The sequence below is a fragment of the Crocuta crocuta genome, unplaced genomic scaffold, assembly GCF_008692635.1.
Source record: "Crocuta crocuta isolate KB4526 unplaced genomic scaffold, BGI_CrCroc_1.0 scaffold654, whole genome shotgun sequence".
Lineage (NCBI taxonomy): Eukaryota > Metazoa > Chordata > Mammalia > Carnivora > Hyaenidae > Crocuta > Crocuta crocuta.
Genome location: NW_027527817.1, coordinates 339,351 through 359,778, shown reverse-complemented (window position 1 = coordinate 359,778; position 20,428 = coordinate 339,351). Strand labels below are relative to the sequence as shown.

Genomic DNA, 20,428 nt, shown 5'->3' with positions numbered 1-20,428 from the left:
AAAAAAATGCCTAAAAAATGTAAGTGTTCCCAGTAAGGTTGAAAGAGGAGGGCAGGAATCTGGAAGGATGGCCACTTGAATGTCCTACCCTGGTAAAAAGGGGCAATCGAATCGGATAACTGAGGCACTCGGCTGAGCAGATTAGCTGCTAGAACCCACTGAGTGTATGTATCACAGAAGGCTTAGATGCAGTCTCTGACCCTTGTTTCCATTTGAGTTGGGCCAGAGACTCAGGGCCACAGCAGAAGGAATCATGAAGCGATTGGGTTTTCATAGTTCTCATAAATCAAAATTTCCCATCTGGGAAAGATTATCCCTTTTTTAAAACATGGACCCAGGAGGTTTGTTGGGTTTCCTGGCCTTGGAAGAGCTGGAGATGAGCTACACATATGGGTTGGCAGAACAGTAGTGTTTGCAGCAGGAAAACTGGAAGCTGAGCAGATCATCAGAGAATAGGTACTTTTTTCTAACATATCTTAAGCTTATAGGAGCAAAGTCTACCGTGCTTCAAGTATTAATGAGATGCCCCCCTGTTTATATCCTCACAGCTTTTACATGACCACCAAAACTGAGGAGGGTCATGAGTAGTTAAAGGAAAGTGACGACAGATCTAAGGGGACCAACCACCTTGGAAGGAAGACAGGTTAAGGAATCTAGAATAGGTGGCTCCTAGTGAGATGGAGGGTAAAAATTAATACATGTGCTTCAAAATCAATTACTAACTAAAATAACTTTTAAAAATTAAGAAAGATGGAATCAGATCATATGTACTCAATTTAAAAACTGAAAGAGTCAGAATTAGTTAGGTACTCAATTGGAGGCCCAAAGGAATGGCAGCACTGTCTCAAACATGTGGAATTATGAGGGGGTATGGAGTCCTGAAGAACTGATCTAAGTTGCTCCTGAAAACAACAGGAATTCAAAATGGAGAAACTTTTAGAGGAGGAACAAAAATGTTTCAGTGAGAAAAAAAAATTAGAGTATTACAGAGTATCTGGAAGGGAACAGGGAATTCAGAAAGGTTCTTTCTAAATACCTTTTTTTTTAAGTGTAGGGTGGGAGCTACATAAAAATGTTTTAACTAATGATGAGAATGAAGTGTGTGTGTGTGGGTGTGTGTGTGTGTGTGTGTGTGTGTATGCACCCATGCACGTGCGCATGCACGAGAGAGAGAGAGAGAGAGAGATTTGAGACACACAAGAGAGCTGCTGAGAATATTCACAGTTTCATAGCCCTGAGATGTAGAGAATGGATGGATCCAGAGTACAGATAAAGGAATATCTTTGAATTATTGCTGAATGTTGCAAAATAAATACATATCATTTCACTCAGTAACATGTACAAATGTTTAGTTACCCTGATGGTCACAGAATTGTACCAAATCTCCTTGGGCTACATAAAGGCCTTTATGTTCAGAGCCACAATACCTTCATGCCTCTAGGAGCCAGAAGGACATCAGGAGGCATCTGACCATAAGTAAGGAGAAAGCACTTTCAACTGGGGACAGTAAGTATGTGGCTTGATACTCCTAGAATGGGTCATAGAATCTGGGCCTACCATCTCAAACTATATATTTATTTTATTATCACCTGTGTTTTCATCTACTGTTGACTTTCATTTTTATCCAATGTCTTTGGTATAAATATTTTGTGGAGGAAGTAGAAAAGACCTCATCCCCGGTAATACTCTCAGATAAACTGCATTCTATTTTATACACAATCGATTTCTCTTCAGTTCTACCAGAATTAGCCAGTCAAATCATGACAAATTAATATTGACAATGGGGACATTGCTTTTCTGGAGAGATAAGGCCAACGAATTATGGTTTTAGAATTATGGTGTTAAATCTAACCCTTTTGGAAACCCCTTCCTCACCTGGTAATATCAAAATTTGACCCAGAATCATACAGGATGCCTATCTGTATGAAGGATTCTAGCAGGCTGGGGATTTAATTTTTCAGTGCCTTAAGCCTAGGCCTATTCTGCTCTCTGCCTGTCCTCATTCACTGCCACTGTCAGCTGACAGGAATTCCTTCTAGGATTCAGCAATGGGGAAGTGGGACATCAGTTCTTTCCATTCTCACCTCACAACAGTGGAGAAAACAAGGGTTTGAGGACTACTTTTGTATTTCATGTTTATTGCAAGAGAGGTGTAGGCCATGTTTAAATTGTTTAAGGACAACTTTTCACTGAAGACCAGATTCTTAGCATTTGCTGTGTCCGGGAAATTTACAGTTCTGACAGCAGTTGGGAGCTCTGCCAACTAAAGCAATAAGAACAAAAGAAGACTTTAACTTCCATGATTGAATGGATTTTAAGAATTATCACCACCATTTTCACATTAGAATAGCATTTCCTAACAGCACATAAAATATTATTATCATCCAATTCCTTTATTTTAACCTTGTTTATTTGTTTGTTTGTTTGCCTTGGGGATGCCAAAAGCAGTTAAAAGCTTTATTTCCATACCGGCAGGTCAAATATAAATACAAACAAGGAGGAAAACTAGATTTATACTTACTAACCTGTAGTTTTCTCGCAGAACTAAGAAGTAATAATATTCAATGACAAATGATAAAAGATGCATCTTTAAATTAAATTTTTAGCATAATTTTATGACACAAGGATGTTTTATTTCTTCAGTAGTGTTTCCAGAGTTAGCACTGCTATAAGGGAGTTGGTAGAAAATTAATGCACATTTTAAACAACAACAGCACAGGTGATATATCTGAAAATATGTGTTGCTTTTTTCCCCTCCTTGCACATGTGTAACTTATTGTTGTAATACAATTTATATTCCTAGAGGAAGAAAAGATTTCAACAACCAATATCTAATAGTCTGGAAATTTTTCCCACAACCTTTAAAATGATCTACTTGCTTGTATTACAAATATCTTCATCTGGGCCAGGCTTATTTATTGTGACTGTTTTGTGTTATGGTTTGTGCACTCACTGATGAAAATGCTTCTAGTCAAAGTAGTGAATTCAAAGTACAGCAACTCAATAAAAACTTTAATTAATCAGGACATGAGCAAAGTGTATAAAACTGTCACATGCTGAAGAAAGTATAAAATATTCTAATTGAAAGTGTCATCTCATTGGTGAAATACTTTCATTCTCTTTTACTGCATTCTTATACACTTGTCCTTCAGCATATGAGAAAATACTAAGGGGAAAAATGCCTGATGAACCTCAGGTATATCAGATAATAAGTTCTAACCATATTTATACTTAATAATTATTTTTAAAATACAAGTCACACGTGTAGAATATTTTTTTTCAAATAGTTTATTGTCAAATTAGTTTCCACATAACACTCAGTGCTCATCCCCAAAGTGCCCTCCTCCATGCCCATCCCCCCCTCCCCTCCACATCCATCGGTCCTCAGTTTTTGTCAGCATTCAAGAGTCTCTCATGGTTTGCCTATCTCCCTTTCCCCCACCATTTCCGCCCTTCTTCTCCCCCTTGTTCCTCCGTCAAGTTCCTCCTAATCCTCCTATACGTGCAAACATATGGTATTTGTCCTTCTCTGCCTGACTTATTTCGCTCAGCATAACACCCTCAAGGTCCATCCATGTTGCTACACATGGCCAGATAGAATATTTTAAAGTAATAATGGAAGTGGTTCTGGAAAAAATCAATTCAAGGCCGATCTACAGTGTAAAATAGTTTGAATCAAGGCAAGCACTTGCTTTATAACCTAATTTAGGAGATAATTAGCCAAAACTACAAAAATGTAGAGATTAAAATCAGATACTGCAACTATGGTACATTAACACAAAGTTGTCAAAAATTTGATATCTGTTGAACAGGTTTATCTATAGTTAAAATTTTAGTCCTCAAATCTAATTATTAGGCAGCATTAGGGCCCCTTTGAGGTTCATAGCATGAAGATGATCCATAGGGATGAAGTATCATTCAAATAATGAACTTGGATGGGTGTCTAGATATTTCACAGGGCAAAACCTAATCCAGTTATACTGTATGGGAATATGTTTCATGACAGAGAGAGAGAGAGAGAGAGAAACAGAAAGCAAGCAAGCAGCAGAGTTGGCTATTCTTACCTGTTTTTTGTGGCCCAATGACAAGGAATTTTGGCAAGTGGTCACAAGTTTTCTCTCTGGACCAAATGTCTTTGTGCCGTTTATCATCACATGGATTCTGCATGACGGAAGAATAATGAATCTTACTGTGTAATGAATTCCTGGCTCTGTTCTATAATAGTTGTTCAAAGGACTGGATTGAATTCTTATCTGATATCCTAGAACTAGGAGTTAGATCCTGTTCTGGTTCTGGTTTTCTGATTTCCACATTATTTCCTTCTGAAATGGCATCTTCCTTTCCTTTAAGACTAGAGCTTAACATCAAGTTGATTTTGTTGTCATCCTCTTCTGAAGCTTGGCTAGGTTCTAAATGCTGAGATTCCACTCTATATCTAGAAACATGTCCTTTGGATTTACGTTTCATGTCTGTATATCTGAAAATTCACTTGTCTTAACCTTCTTCTAACCATAACTTCTTAGATATCTGTGCTCTGCCCTAATCTTTCCTATTTCTCTTTCCCTGAGGGCTAGGGGGCCATCCTTGAACTCCAAACTTGGACAACTTTTCCTTTCGTTTTTGTACTATGTGCTATTCTCGACTGATCCAGCAAATCCTAATGTTTGGTCCTACCCTACAAACTGATAACACGTCGATTAACATTTCTAGTCTGTATCTCCCACCTGAGCTCCTAACCTATATTTTAAATGGCATATGTATAATTGCTATATAGACATGGTGAGGAAATGCCAGACCCAACATACCCATAGGTCCAATTTTATCTCCATCTCAACCTTCTCCTGTTTCATTCTCCTCCCATTTCATTTGAGTGACCCACATTTATTATCTAAATCATGAGATTTTTGAGAATTGAAAGAGCCATTAAATAAAAATAATACAGTTTTAAAAATACGTTTTGACTGTCAATTTGGTTTTACTATATTATTAACGCAAATAAAATATTCAAAAATAATTTTCACAAATAAAGTTCTGCCTAAAAACAAACATTAGGCATAAAAACAATTATAATTGTATATTTATTATCCAAATATTAAAATGTCATACAATAAGTAATCATTTGTGATTCATATTTGTGTAATTTAATCAGTTTTTTAGCAACATCTTTTTTCCATTTTACTATTTATTTATTTATTGCGAGAAAGAGACCCAGCATGAGTGGGGGAGGGACAGAGAGAAGAGTGAGACACAGATCCAAAGCAGGCTCCAGGCTCTGAGCTGTCAGTATAGAGCCTGACACAGGGCTCGAACTCACAAACCATGAGATCATGACCTGAGCTGAAGTTGCATGCTTAACCGACTGAACCACACAGGGTGCCCCTAGCCACATCTTTTTCTAATACCATGTCATGAAAGTTTCTCTATAGAGTGATTGTTTTCACCATGGTTTTATTATGTTTTACTTTTCAATAAAATTGCTTACAATCTTTTTCAAAGTTACATTCATGATTAATAAATTTGAAAATGTTAATACTTTCAAATAACTCTTTTCTATAGACACTAAATTTTCAACTGGGGGAGTATTTTCTTTATAGAGTTGAAGTAAACTCAGAGTAAATTCTGTTAAAGGAAGTTTGTTTCTGTTATTTCCAATTCTAATTTTTTTCCATATTTGAAAATCTATTAGAAGCCAAATATTTCAGTTATTTCCCATTTAGAGTCTTTTTCTTTGATGAATATTTTTCAGGAATAAACTTGTTAAATGAGTCATCTTTAACTGAAACTTTTGACCTTTTTGCCAAATACAAGTGCTGCAAAATCATAGACTTCTCAACATTACATTCTAGCACAGAATATAAATTTATTTAAAAAAAAGATATCTATCAAGGAATGCTTACCACAGTTGAACTTCCAAAATTCAATTAAAGAATGCCAAATTAAACCCTCTAGTTCATTTGAATTCTCATTACTTAATTTGTTTAGTCTCCTCCCTTCTTGCTTTGAAGTTTTTTTTTTTAAAGATGACAAAAAGCACTAAAGGTAGAGAAAAATATTATTTTTCTCAAAATAACATTTTAATATTTTTCTCAAAAATAATAATCAAAGCTGCTTGTCCTCAGTGTCATCATGTAGAGTGAAAGGGCCTAGATTGTCTTGACATTTCACAGAATTTACCACTAGTTTTCTATGTTGATTTCATGTTAATTATACTTGAAAGGTACCAAGTATTAAGTGCTCTGACTGTCTTGGTAAGACACATGTACTCCAAAGGATAAAAGATAAGGGTAGAAGCAAAGTTTCAGGGACCTACTACCTTTTGTGGTTTTTTGAGGTCCAGTGGTCTCTATCATGCTGAGACATCTCTTCCAAGTAAAGGTCTATTATTGTTCTTTGTGACTCCAATTACTAAGAAAGAACACAGGGCTTGATAGGCCTTTTTGGGTTTTGGAAGCAGCGTTTTTGTTGCACTAGGGAATGTTGCTCTGAGTTATTGACAGGAAGATGCAGAAAATTGCTAGTTTTTGAGCCCAGAACAAGAAAGAGTCCTGCACGAGGTAAGACTGAGGCACAAGCAGCTCTCCCACTTGGATCATACATCTGGGAAGACCTATGGTACTATGGCATCCATGGTACAAAATGATGCCAAGGAGAGTTTTGGTTAAGCCCCAGAGAAGAATCACAGTGTACACTCTGAAGATTCTGCAGCAGGGCGTGCCACCTGCAGCAGTCATTCAAACTGGTGTCTACTCCTGGTATGCTACTGGGCCCTAGAAGAGATAGTGTTTCTCATGGATAACTGGTGATCATAAGTTGAGTATTGGAAGACTCACCAAATCCTAAATTCACTTGTACCCAGTAGCAATTCATTGTGAGGTGAGAATGGTATGTCTGGGACTGATCTCAAGCTGATCCAAAGGCTACAAGTAACCTTTACAAATGAGTGACCCAGACCCTCATGTCACCTATCACTGTTCAACAAATGCCTCTATATTAGCTCATTCCTTTATTTTCATGGAAGAGCCCCTATATCTGTGGATGAAGAGGGGGAAACTCAAGCTTGTTTTGTGGATAGATTGACCCACATGTTAGCAGAGGCAGAAAGTGGACTGCTGTTGCACTACAAACCCCACATAGAGAGGTTCCTAAAAACTAGTGGTTAAAGGAAAATTTCCAATTAACATAGTTCTGGGCAATGTTTCTGGTCATCTACTTTTTTGAGGATAAATTAGTAGGGCAATGTAAGAATAGGAAAGATGAATAGGCAGTGGTGAATAGGTTAGCCGAGGGACTTAAAGGAGTGACATGGGAGTATTAGGGCTAAGTAGTTCTGTGGAAAAGACATGTGGATGGACCCATGGTGGTGACCAAAATGCGTGATGATCTTTGTACTGCACATTAATGTATACCAAAGAGTATTAAATGTAGAAATGTTAAACAACCAAGTGGACAGAATGATTCAGCCAGTTCCCAACATTCCCAGATGTCACCTAAGCTCTGTCCTTAGCCAACCCATTGCTGGAGCAATGAGTTTGTGAATGGAGTACCCATGGTATCAAGATGGAAGCCATTCATAAGCTTCCTTCTCCTAAGTCTCCTCTAGTTACAGCCACTGTGGAATATCTGACCTGTCAGTAAGAGAGAAAAGTTCTAAATCTCAGAAATTGACCATCCTACCACTTAGTAGAAAATTGATTATATTGGACACTTTTATTTTGAAAAGGGCAGTGATTCATCCTGACACATGCTGACACATATTCAGAGTATGGATTTGCCTTCTCTATTCACATAGGGTATATCCTCTTCTCTTTCCTGTTATACTTTTCCCCTTATAGGTTTTTCTGAGAGTATCTCTTCAATAAATCATTTGGAGCCAAATTTCCTATCTGAGACTTGATTCTAATGAATTTTCCATCCCCAGTTTCCATTGGAACATAAATGCAGTGCAAAATAAAAAGACCAATAATAGATAAAGACAACTGCACTTTGTGAGAATTTGCCTTGGAAAAAGTTAGGGTATACTTTTTGGCTCTTTCTATGAATTCATTTGTAAAACTTGTGATAAAAGGAGTTAATTACAAGCCAATAGACTTCACATTTATTATTCATTTTGCACAATACCATAATTTTATTTTATTTTTACCAGTGTCTTTTATTTATGTCATCTTTTTATTTAGTATTCAATCTCAAATCCCCAATAGTCTAACTTCAGTTTAATTCCATAACCATAATTTTCACTATGGCAGAGAAGGGTAAACTCTTTGGTTTCCTTTTCTTCTTTCAGTTAGTCCCCTATTTTGCATAGTCTATAGGTTTCAGCCAGAGACTGTATTTCACAATCTCTTTTGAATCAAGCTTTCTTCATCTGATTCTTTTCAGTCCAAAGAAAAGTAAGCCAAAATGATGTAAAGTACCTTCTTAAGGATAAGACCACCCTCCCTGGATTTTCCCTTTCCTACTGACTGCCAGATGTAAAATGGTTACAATTGTAACATGCGCCTTGGACTCAGAGGCATTGAACAGCTGCCAACCTGGGGCACTGGACGATCCTCTTTGTAGGATAGAGCTATCTAATGCTTCTAAATGTTCTGCCCATTTTTAGACAGTTGTATCAGTGAGACATATATATCTGTTTTATTTAGTCAATTTGTTGTTTGGAATGTCATTGTTATAGCAACATTGCCTATACTCTAACTCAATATGTTTCAAAGCACTTGTCTGTGAGAAGATAAGGAACTTGTGTCAGAATGTGAATTATTGAACTGCTTACTGCAATAAGAACATCCTGATACAAACAAACAAACAAAAAATCCAACTGAAGCAGCCAGTGTGTTTAGTGACATAGTTGGGTTTACATATATTCACAAGGTTTTGTCTCATGGCAAATCAGCAACAAGCAATTGAAGCCCATTCATGGACCACACTTTGAGTAGCACTGCTCTGAATTGACAATCACCAACACTATACACAAAAAATAAACTCAAAATGGATTCAAAACCTGTGCGAGCCCTGGAACCATAAAATTCATAGAATAAAAGAGGCAAACAGGCAGTAATCTCTTTGACATAGGCCTTAGTAACATTTTACTAGATAGTTCTCCTCAGGCAAAGGAAAGAAAAGCAAAAATAAATTATTGGGACTACACCAGAATAAAAGACTTTCCACAGCAAAGGAAACCATCAATAAAATAAAAAGGCAACCTGCTTAATGGTAGAAGATATATGCAAATGATATATCAGACAATGGGTTAATATCCAAAATATATAAAAACTTTTACAACTCAACACCAAAACAAATCAAAAAATGGGCAAAGGTCCTGAACAAACATTTTTCTAAAGAAGACATACAGGTGGCCAATAGACACACGAAAAAAATGATCAACATCACTAATCATCAGGGAAGTGCAAACCAAACCACAATGAAATATCACCTTACACCTGTCAGAATGGCTGGAATCAAATATAATGTGAACTGTGGAGACATTTTACTTCCAAAATTATGACAAAAAAGCATCTGCAGTTTCCAATGATGTCATTCACAGTGGCCCCAGAAGCAAGTGTTTGCTATTTCCTTAAGCCATCACTTTATAGCTTAAACCATTTCCTCATATTATTTATCTGCTACATTTATAAAGAACTTTATTTCTCAACTCTATTTTATATGTTAAACAATAGGAATACAGTTCCCATGACCTACACTTACCAAGTTTCCCCACATACATCTTCATGAAGAACAAATCTCAGATTAGATGTTTAATTAATCTGCCCAAATGGTTTCTATATTCTTAGCAAAGGTAGATGAGCCAACTGATCAATCATTCAGTGCCACTGCTGAAAGTGTCTTTTGTGAGATCTTCTGGTTCCCTATGTTCGACTAGGCCACTTATTTTCTTTATTGCAGTACACATGTCTTTGCCATTCAAATTCCTGCATGCAAAACCTATGAAATAAAACTCACAGAAGTGGACTAATTCAATATAAGACTTGAAAAGAGTTTTCTTTGACACACACAATATGGATAAACATGCTTGTTTTAGCACACAAAGACACTAGTTATTTCTAGTTGCACTTTCCCAAGAAATTATACCAACAGAAATAAACTATCAAATAAAATTCCTGGATGCTGTGACCCTGCTTGCTGTTCCAAGTGCTTTTATTACTAACAATTCAATTGACACTACTCCCGTTTTCCTATATGTATTTTACAGTTGGTGGCATTTGTATACCTCAATCTAGGCAGATTGCCTGTTTTTATAACTGCCTCCCTTCTATGTTATGCTATTTTCAGACATCCATTATTTCTTCTTTAACCTCTTTTCCTGCATGTTTCCCCTTGTGTCTGTTAATCACAAGTTTATTAACAGGATGCTTGCATTTCCTATTTTATATTCTGAAAATGTTTGCTTAGATTTTTCCCAATCTGATTTTTCTTCTATTGCCTGAATATTTGAATAACAGCTAAAATAATATCTAACCTTTATTGATCACCTTCTATATTCCAGGCACTTGCTTGACATAGATTATTTCTAATCCTCAAAGCAATCTGGCAAGACAGATATCATTATCCCTTCTTTACACCTGAGGAGACTGAGATGCAAGGTGTTTTATTTAGGTCTTGCTGAAGGTCACACAGCAAGTTAGTTTCATATTTGGAATCCAAAGCTGGGGTTGTCTCTGCAGTTAAATAGTGTGTGTGTGTGTGTGTGTGTGTGTGCGTGTGTGTGTGTAAGAGAGAGAGAGAGAAAGAGGGAGACAGAGAGAGTTTCCAGCAGTGATTATGAAGGTGAAAGGGTCTTCCCAAGAAAAAGCAAAGCATTTCCTTGTGCTTTCATACTTTGTTCCATTGCTATCATTTTAATTTCAAAAGTCAGAAAATTACAGAGCAATTATAATCCCTTTTCCTTCTCTAACCTGATTGTTCTCTGCATATCTGAAACTGCTGTAAACAGTAGTTTACTGTTTTAAATATCTAGATATACTGAAACTTAAAAAAAAAAAAGTTCAGTTAAAATTGCTTTAGGCAGCTCATGGTTACAGTGCCAGTCTAGTAAAAATGCATGTAACTCAGCTCTCACACAGGTAAAGAAGATGCAGGTAGTTTTGCACACAGAATATTTGATGAGGTGAGGCAGATTTACTTTTAAGAAGATATAAGAGTGGTAGAGAGAAGATTCCCTGAGGTGATGGACCAGACTTAGTAAGGGGAGTAAATTCTGATGAAATTGTGTTAGGAGAAGGGTTTTAGCAACCAGCTTTTTCCTCTCCAGTTGAGTAAAAATTTCAAATTCATAATCAAGCTAAAAACCATGTATTTTAAAAATCACACTGCTTACATTATTCTGAAGTTCATAGTTTTATAGAATACATGAAAATAACTTCTGTTCTTATTAGATGTAGTTGGAATAACATTGCCTTTACTCTACTAAAAATCTGCTTTGCTCATTGCTTCTCCACATCCTTCACTGACAAGGACACTGTGGAATTATCAGTGAGATTGATTATCCACTCTCAAGTCATGTGCCTATTCCAGATAACTGGGACATATCTAGACTTTAATAGCTGAAGCCTTAAAAACACCCAGTGCTCAGGGCAAGATTATTTTGTTAATTACAAATGTTTCAGAGGCTTTCTCTTCATTTCCTCTCTGCTTGCCTTCTATGGTTCTGACCTCACTGATTAAAGGAAAATGCTATGAAAGGCGTTTTGTTTCTTTTAAAATTCTTCTTCTTCCTCCTTATCTGGTTGTGTCATTTTAAAAGTTCTTCTGTTTATTGAGTTTCTCCATGTGCATGTCTTTAAACAAAATCCTTTTCCAATCTGTTTTATACATGCTGATGATTTCCAATTTTTTTGTCTCTTAATGTCATTTAAGCTTAATACAACCCACATATCCTGATGAGGAATTTTAATAGGCTATGGATGTTATCCTCAGTGCTTCAATCAGCAAATCCTTACGGAGAAACTCCGAGACACACACAATCTTTACAAAGCTTGACTCTACCTGCACACTATGTAAAATGCAGCTAGTCCATCAACTCCTTGGAAAAGTCTTTCCTTTCTGAGTGCACTGATTTATAATGAATACTCTCCACAGAACTCCTGTAGCACTTAATGGTCTGATTCTTATTCCAACTTTCCTACCAAAGTAGTGTGAATATAGAGCAGCATAAATGCCCACTTTAGAGAGTGGGAGTGGTTGGAAAAGGGCGTGTATGTCTGTGTGGGTCTGAGGTAACAGCTCCATGAAAGCTGTGTTAAGCACAAAAGACTCTGATTTACCCTAAACATCTATGCAGTCATCACCATATTATATCCATTTTTATTTAAATAAATTGATACTGTTGACATTTTACCATGAAATATTTTCATAGTAAAATTGACCCCAGGAGATGATAGGTTTACTCTGAAGTTCTGAGTATATTCAAACAGATGACTGCATATTCCTGCACACGGTATCTTATGTTATTGTTTAGGGTTTTATGAATATCATGTTAGAGAATCTAGATAGCCAACTCAATTAAAAACTGTATTTTAATATTCTTATTAATAGGTTGGTCTCATGTAGCATATTTGCTCACAGTATGCCATGTAAGTTACCAGACATATCTTCAGGGCACATAAACACAAGGTCAGGTCTTTGTTGTTGTTAGACTTTATGTGCTCAAAATCTTTTTTATGATGATTTTGATTCAGAAAAGATGAAAGTATTATAGCTTTTTATTTTATTTATTTTATGGCACTATCTGCAATTAGTTTTTTTATTGCTAAACTTCAGTAAGTTATTTGTGTGGGGAATTTGACACTTGGCAAGATCATGTTTGCAACTAATTGACAGGAAAAGGAAGATCCATGACTTATGTCACCATTTCTGGATGTCAGAATTCTGACAGTATTGTATAACCAAATAAGAAAGTGTTTCAGTGTAAGTTAAAAATTAAAATCATGAAGAATGCCAACATATTTGGGAAACACTCCTGAGACGTTTAAATACTAGTCTGAGTTAGGAAGATAAGTGTAACAAATACATAATTCAAACTGTGGTTAGGAAAAAACAGAGAAAAGTAAGAGGATGAGGTCTGTGCCTCTATCATGCGTGCCATCTATGAAGTGATGAAAACTTACTCTGGCTATTTCACTAAAAAGGCTAAAAGATGAATAACTAGCAATGAAAACATGAAATTATAGAGCTCTTATTCCCTAAACTGCTGCAGATAAGTTTTCCTTTATCCTCAGTGTCTCACCCACAAACAATTTCTACCATTTCTTTAAAGGTCTCACTCTTTTCACTACCACGAAACTACTCAGAGTTTCCCTTTTTCATGACTATGTTATTGTCCCAGCTTAAGTTGCCCCCTGTTCCTACCTATCCTGGAAAAAAGACTCTGGTATAATCTTTATTGGCCAATACTTTTTTTTAAAATTACTTTACTTTCATCTTCAGAACCTATAGAGAATTGCTCCTTATTGCCCATCAAATCCAGATTACTCTAACTGATAGCTTTCAAAGGTTTCCCAACTGACTTGTGTGTGTGTCCCAAGGTTATTTCCTATTGGATTCCTACTGTTCTCTAAGAAATGAGTGTTTATGTTATTGTTCTTTGTGTACATGCACACACTTCTGCCTTTGCTTATTCATTCATGAGATTTTCATGACAGTGGTTATGATACTACACTGGATTCTAGGTTACAATCATGAATAAATATAGTCTCAACCTTTTCAGGTTTGTATGAGCAGGCATATGACAGGCGTAAGTGTCTGCAATACCATATGGTAAGTGCAGTTATAGGGTCATTAAAGGTATAGAGTCGAAAACAGAGGAATGAATATGAAAAGAAATTTTATGGTCATTTTGCTACATTACCAAGAGCAATTATGGTTTGTAAGTTCTACGAAGGACAAGACCTTTCTATTATGTAGGTACATCAAAAGTATAGGTCAAGGGGTGCCTGGGTGGCTCAGTCGGTTAAGCGTCGACTTTGGCTCAGGTCATGATCTCAGAGTTCTTGAGTTAAAGACCCATGTCAGGCTCTGTGCTGACAGCTCAGAGCCTGGAGCCTGCTTCAGATTCTTTGTCTCCCTCTCTCTCTCTACCCCCCTACCCCTGGCTCATGCTCTTTTTGTCTCTCAAAAATGAATAAACATTAAAAAAAATTTTTAAGAAAGTATAGGTCAAACAAATACACACTGAGTACACCACCAGATTCTTCTAAAGTAACAAGGTATACCTGAAATTTCATCCCTCAGAGGGAGTTGATGACAGAAGTAGATTAATTTTTCTAAATGTAAAACTACCATTTTGATGTGGTTGGAACTACACGGCAGTAGGAAAAAGAAAACCTGAGCTTTACTCCTGACTTGTCCCTAATAATCTGAGTGACTCAGAACAAGATATTTCATCTTGCTAGGTGTCACCCATTTCTTCTCTAAAATCAATAGGTTGGGTTGGACACCCCTAACTTCTTATTCTGCATTTACAATCTATAATTCTTTGTGTCAGAATTCATTTATTCTTTCAACAGACACATAATAATAGAATCTACAGTGTGTATGTTGCTAGACCTTGTGATTTGTTTATGTCACAGTTGTTCAAATCTCATCATTTCTAAGCTGGAGTTGGAGGATTTCACAGCTAGAATCAACAAAGGTGCTAACTCTTAAGGTTAGCACCTTGTGGTTTACTTTCCTGCGTCTTTAATCCTGGAGATACTGGCATGGAGAGGGAGAAGGCTCTTTGAGCATTCCCTTGGTCACACGGGCAAGCAGGAATCCACATCACGCTTGGCATGTTTGTTGATAGTGAGAGTCTGGAGTGACTGCGTGAAGATTGAGGCTGAGCTAACCTGACAGCTTGAGAGCTTAAAAGCATCGATTAGCGAATGTGCAAGAATCTGACCTTCTAAATGCCTCCATGTTGTGGTTTTGGTTTCTATAATGAGAGTTAAAAGGAAAAAAAAAAAAAAAAGGAAATCCTATTCTGCTTCAGAGTGATTATTCTACCAAAACAAAAAGGGACATGAATAAATAGGAACCAGTGAGAATCCTTTTAAGAATCTTATACACTAGGGACGAGAGTGAGAATAAACTCTAGGGACAGAGTTCCATATGGGTCTTCAGCATATATTCTCACATTTAACAGCTTTGAAAGAATCAGCTTCCAGTGAAGGAAGCACACACACATTTTGTGTTGTGCTTACCATGCTGCCCATTGATAGATACTCATATTGCACTTTTTAATTAGGTGACAAAGCAGTTGTACATATATGGTAGTTGGTGCTAATGAAAATTTACATAAAGAACTGAAGGAAATTAAATAGATGTGAAGATTATCATTATTTCATGTTTTATTTTTATTTGTAGAAACAAAAATGTGCGAACTAAAAATCTTGAGAAAAATAAGTTGATTTACTTTTAAAAATGAAATCCACTGAATACGACATGCTTAGAATCACAAAAGAGTACCTGACTTTTGAGAATGTGTAACAATGACTTTGAGAATGTGTAACAATGACTTTGAGAATGTATAATAATGACAGACTCATAATACTCATCTATCCCAACTCTGTAGGGTTGTGATGAGTGGGCTACAAAACATTTAATTAGTGCTGGTTATACTTATATGTTTTTTGTAAAACTAAATTCATATTGTATAAAGTACATGATGATAATGCTCACAGCTGTTCTGTTTGCCATTATAAATATGAATATGGAAAGAAGAGTTAACCACCAGGGAAAGGGACTCACAAAGTATTATGCACTTTATCTCTACTTAACCATTTGTAGTCTTGTAGACATGATGTATGCCTGGCAAAGTTGATCAGATTTCTTCAATGAGTCAGCTGTCCTCAAAAATCTCATGTACCTTAACAATTCCTTCTTGAACTTAACTGCTTTCCTGCTTTCTACTCCTTGTTTTCCTTCTTAAATATATTTGAGATAATATGGCACTTTAGTTAGTGAGAAATGCTTGCAACTTTATGTTTCAGTCAAAGGAAACCATATAAATAATATAATTTGCTTGATACAATGGGAGTCTTTTAGTAAATATTCACTCCTCAATGTTATTTAAATACATTTATGAGGGTCCCCTGGGTGGCTCAGTTGGCGGAGATGAGTGTGCAACTCTTGATGACTCTTTATGTTGGCTCAGGTTGCAATCTCATGGTTCGTGGGATTGAGCCCTGTGTCAGGGCTCCGTGCTGACAGTATGGAGCCTGCTTGGGACTCTCTCTCTCTCCTCTCTGTCTCTCTCAAAATAAATAAGTAAACTTTAAAAAATTAAAAAAAATAAGTATTTTTATTATAAGCTATTTTGAAAACATGTTAAAATTGCTAAACATGTAAATTACAACAGCAATACCAAAAATTTGTGAATTCTCTGAAGCCTTTTCTGATTAATTCTATCATTTGTTAAGAATTGTCTAGGAATTTACCTCTGTGATGCTATTCAAAATTGTCATCCCTTTCAGATATTTTGTGTATACTTAGGTTCTCAAGTCCACCATGACTTAGTTCTCTAAGAAACAGTTCTATTTCTGTGTCTAATTTTCATTTATACCATCAATTGATTAATGTAGTATTTCATATTTAACAGATATTCGATAAATATTTAGAATCATCAAGTGGACCAAACTGTATTGGAGCTTGTGTATCTTTGTGTATCTTTATTTACTCCTTGCCAAAATGAACAGCATTTCTGATATTGAAATGATATCAATAAATACAATTCTTAATTTGTGTGTGTAAAACACACAATATTAAGATATACAAATTCCTCATCTAAAGAACACTTTCCTTCCACTAAAGGAAAAGAAAAATTGGCGCTTGGGGGTACTGACTCATTTCTTGTATGTTAGCTGTTTGCAACCGTTGTTAAGTTGGCTACTTTGTATTGTTACTGTACCATGAATTATAGATACCTCATAAATAAGCATGTGTGGGAAAAGAATTAATTTACTATCAATGATTTATCAATTTTATATGTGTGTGAGCACTTTTGAATAATGCCATTTATGGGACACAAAGCTTGGCCTTTATGGAATTCAGCAGCTACTTGGTATGATGCGATACACTATAATAAACTACAAAAATTATGTCTTCATCCATTTATCTATGTAATTCATACACCAAACATAGAAATGATCAAGCAACTTATTATAATGATAGGCAAAAGAATTAGACTGTGTAGTTCAACAAAAACACAAATGGTGAAGAGTTCCCGACTAAAGCATCAGACTAAAGTATGAATTACTCTAGCAGTCAGTTGTAAAGCACGTTTTGAAATATACGCAGTGAATAAGAATAGCAAGGAAACCCTGCTGACTTTGGGAGAAAATGCTGTGTTTCATTCTTTGTACTCGCTAGAGCAACTAGCCTTGCCTTATGCACAGTAGATGCCCAACAAACATGTGTTGGACGACTTCCTGATGGTATAGACACAGAGTGGCATGTGACATGAATTATGGAATAAGAAGAAACATAGAGTCTTGTGGAGGGGGGGATGGTAACAAGGCTGGTTCACAGTGATTTCTCATTAGCGATGATGCTTTTCCTCTACCAACTGCTTAGCAGGGGACTATGTGATCTGTTCTCTGCAGCCAGCTTATTGATTGTGCGGGTCAATGTAATGTAATGCATAAAGAACCAGCAAAATGGGAGGTAGCATTTTCCCAGATAACTCCTAAGAAGCAGATAGTTCACATTTTCATACAATGACGCTGAGTGGCTCCCATGTGAAACAGAATTATTTGTAAAAGCGATCCTAAAACTGACAATCTTTCTTTTACCAATAGATCTGGTTCTAGTGAAAGATTAATTAGATTTAAAAGAAATATGAAGATGGGCGCCTGGGTGGCTCAGTCAGTTAAGCGTCCGACTCCGTCTCAGGTTATGATCTCGTGGTTGGTGCATTTGAGCCCTGCGTTAGGCTCTGTGCTGAGAGCTCAGAGCCTGGACCCTGATTCAGTTCTGTGTCTCGCTCTCTCTGTGCTCCTCTTCCACTTGTGCTCTCTCTCTCAAAAATAAATAAACCTTTAAAAAACTGTTTTTAAAAAAAGAAATGTGAAGACCTATTAAAGATAGCATTTGTAGAAGCATGAGATAAAAAAGTGTTTTTTCCTTTTCATTTATACTATTTGTGTTTACACATACATATCAGGGGTTAGTTATAGGGTCTTAGATTATGATGGCTCTTGGCTTCTATCTCCCTAGATACCCAGTGCCTACCTATTTTGCTGCCAGTTAGTGCTCATACTAAATGAGAGTCAAAATGATTAGCTGTGAGGAGACACCAATGATAAAACATCATCCTCAAAGCAAAACTTCCAAACCAACCAACCAAACAAGCAAAATACGAGAGAAACAAAAAATACACTTACTACATAAAACAAAAAAGTTATTGAAGGGAATGAAGCTACTGCATAAAAAAGAAGTTTGTGTTAAATGTCAGTTTTCATATCTCCAACAGAGTTCCTAATACAAATTAGGCCCTGGTTTCTTTCCTACCACGGCAGGAGAGAATGTTTTGCCTTACCTGCCAGAGAGGGTCTTTTTGCTCAGGGAAGAGCTCGAAGTACTTGTGCGCAAGTTGCACTGGAGGCAGAGTTTGCAATTGCAGGTTGGTCCAGCTGTGCACGAAGTTGGCCAAGTTCACAAAGGTGTATAACCCCAGGCGGTCATTCCCATAGTTTGACAAATGGGTCATGAAAATGCTGATCTGGAAGACAAATACAAATGACCATAAAATATAACATACTTATGGTCAAAAGTGGCAAAGAATCTTCAGGCATTACTTCACCTAACATTGGAATTTCATGAGAAATACAATGATCATTTTAGGCAGTGTTATGAACTGAATTGTGTTCTTATTAAATTTATATGTTGAAACCATAATGTCCAATGGGATGATTCAAAGATTGGGCCTTTAGGAAGATGATCACAGTTAAACAAGGTCATAAGGGCAGGGCTCTAGTCCAATAGGTCTTGTGCCCTTAGAAGAGGAAGAAATGCCTGTACTTTCTCTCGCCCTCTCTCCTTCCTCCCTCTCTCCATCTTTCCCCTCTCACTCCACTTCCTTCTCTCCCTCTTTCTCTCTCTTTTCTTCCCTCTCTCTTTCTCTCTACTTGCTTCCTTCTCCTCCATCTCCCTCTTTCTCCCATTTCCTTCCCCTCTCTCAACCTCTCTCTCTCCGTCTGTTCCTCCCTCTCTCTCTCCTTTCCTCTTTCTCCACCTCCTTCCCTCTCCCCCTCTCCCTCACTCCCTTTGTGTACATCCAGAAGGCTGTATCTATAAACCAGAAAGAGGAGTCTCACAAGAAACTAAATTTGCTGCCACCTCAAGCATAGACTTCCAGGCTCCCAAACTGTGAAAAATAAATGTCTGTTGTTTAAGACATCCAGTCAGAGGTATCTTGTTGGGGCACCTTGCACAGACTAATACAAGTGGAAAGCCACACATTTGATTTCTATTTTAAAATCACTCTTAATCTCAGTCTTAAAATAGAAATTGAAATTGGGGTTTCCTTCCACACTGTTTATTAAAAGTATATTTTTAATTTCCATATCAGTTTTTCCCTATTGTAGAATCAACATCATTAAAGCCAATAATAATCACTTCTAAGCAGTGAAGAACCAGAATAGACTAGTTTGAAAATTAATTGTTCCTGGTTTAAAAAAATTTTTTTAATATTTTTATTTATTTGTGTGTGTGTGAGAGAGAGACAGCATGAGCAAGGGAGGGTCAGAGAGAGAGGGAGACACAGAATCTGAAACAGGCTCCAGGCTCTGAGCTGTCAGCACAGAGCCCGACGTGGGGCTCGACCCGACGAACTGTGAGATCATGACCTGAGCGAAAGCCGGATGCTTAACCGAGTGAGCCACCCAGGCGCCCCAGTTCCTGATCTTAACTGGTGTAGATATGTATATAGATAGAAATGGAATTAGACTCAAAAGTCTAATGAAGACTTCTTACTGCAATAAAGTAGTTGTTGAGGCTCTGTTGGTTCAACATCCCACTCTTGATTTTGGCTCAGCTCATAATCTCCAGGTCATGGGATTGATGCCTACATCGGGCTCCATGCTGAGCATGAAGCCTGTTTAAGATTCTCTTTCTGTCCCCCTTAGCACCTCTACCCCACTTGTGTTCTCTCTCTTTTTTTCTATCTCTCAATTAATTAATTAAATTAATTAACTAATTAATTAATTTAAAAAGGAAACTGTTAATATTTGCATGGAAACTGATTTCTTTTAGCCAAAAAACTCTTCCATACTTATTCATACTTTTGCAATATTTCTTATTTCTATATTAACTCTAAAAACACCATAGCATTTTGGTATTGTATTTTTGTAGATTAAAGATGAAGATAAAATAAAATCTATATTTATTGCTCTTGGAAATAGCAAAAATTTTTGAATAGTATTATAGATATCATATACAA

General features: G+C 36.6%; 1 protein-coding gene across 2 annotated transcripts in view; it reads right to left on the bottom strand.

The window, feature by feature from the left end:
* LOC144241023 (bifunctional heparan sulfate N-deacetylase/N-sulfotransferase 4) overlaps nt 1-20,428 on the bottom strand; it is a 246,044-nt gene that overhangs the window by 17,255 nt on the left and 208,361 nt on the right. For both annotated transcript variants that reach the window (XM_077775467.1, XM_077775470.1), the window contains exons 6-7: nt 18,527-18,709; nt 4,065-4,161 (exon numbers count right to left, since the gene is read on the bottom strand). In XM_077775467.1, the coding sequence (XP_077631593.1) occupies nt 4,065-4,161; nt 18,527-18,709 (280 nt within the window). The remainder of the gene's footprint in view (nt 1-4,064; nt 4,162-18,526; nt 18,710-20,428) is intronic.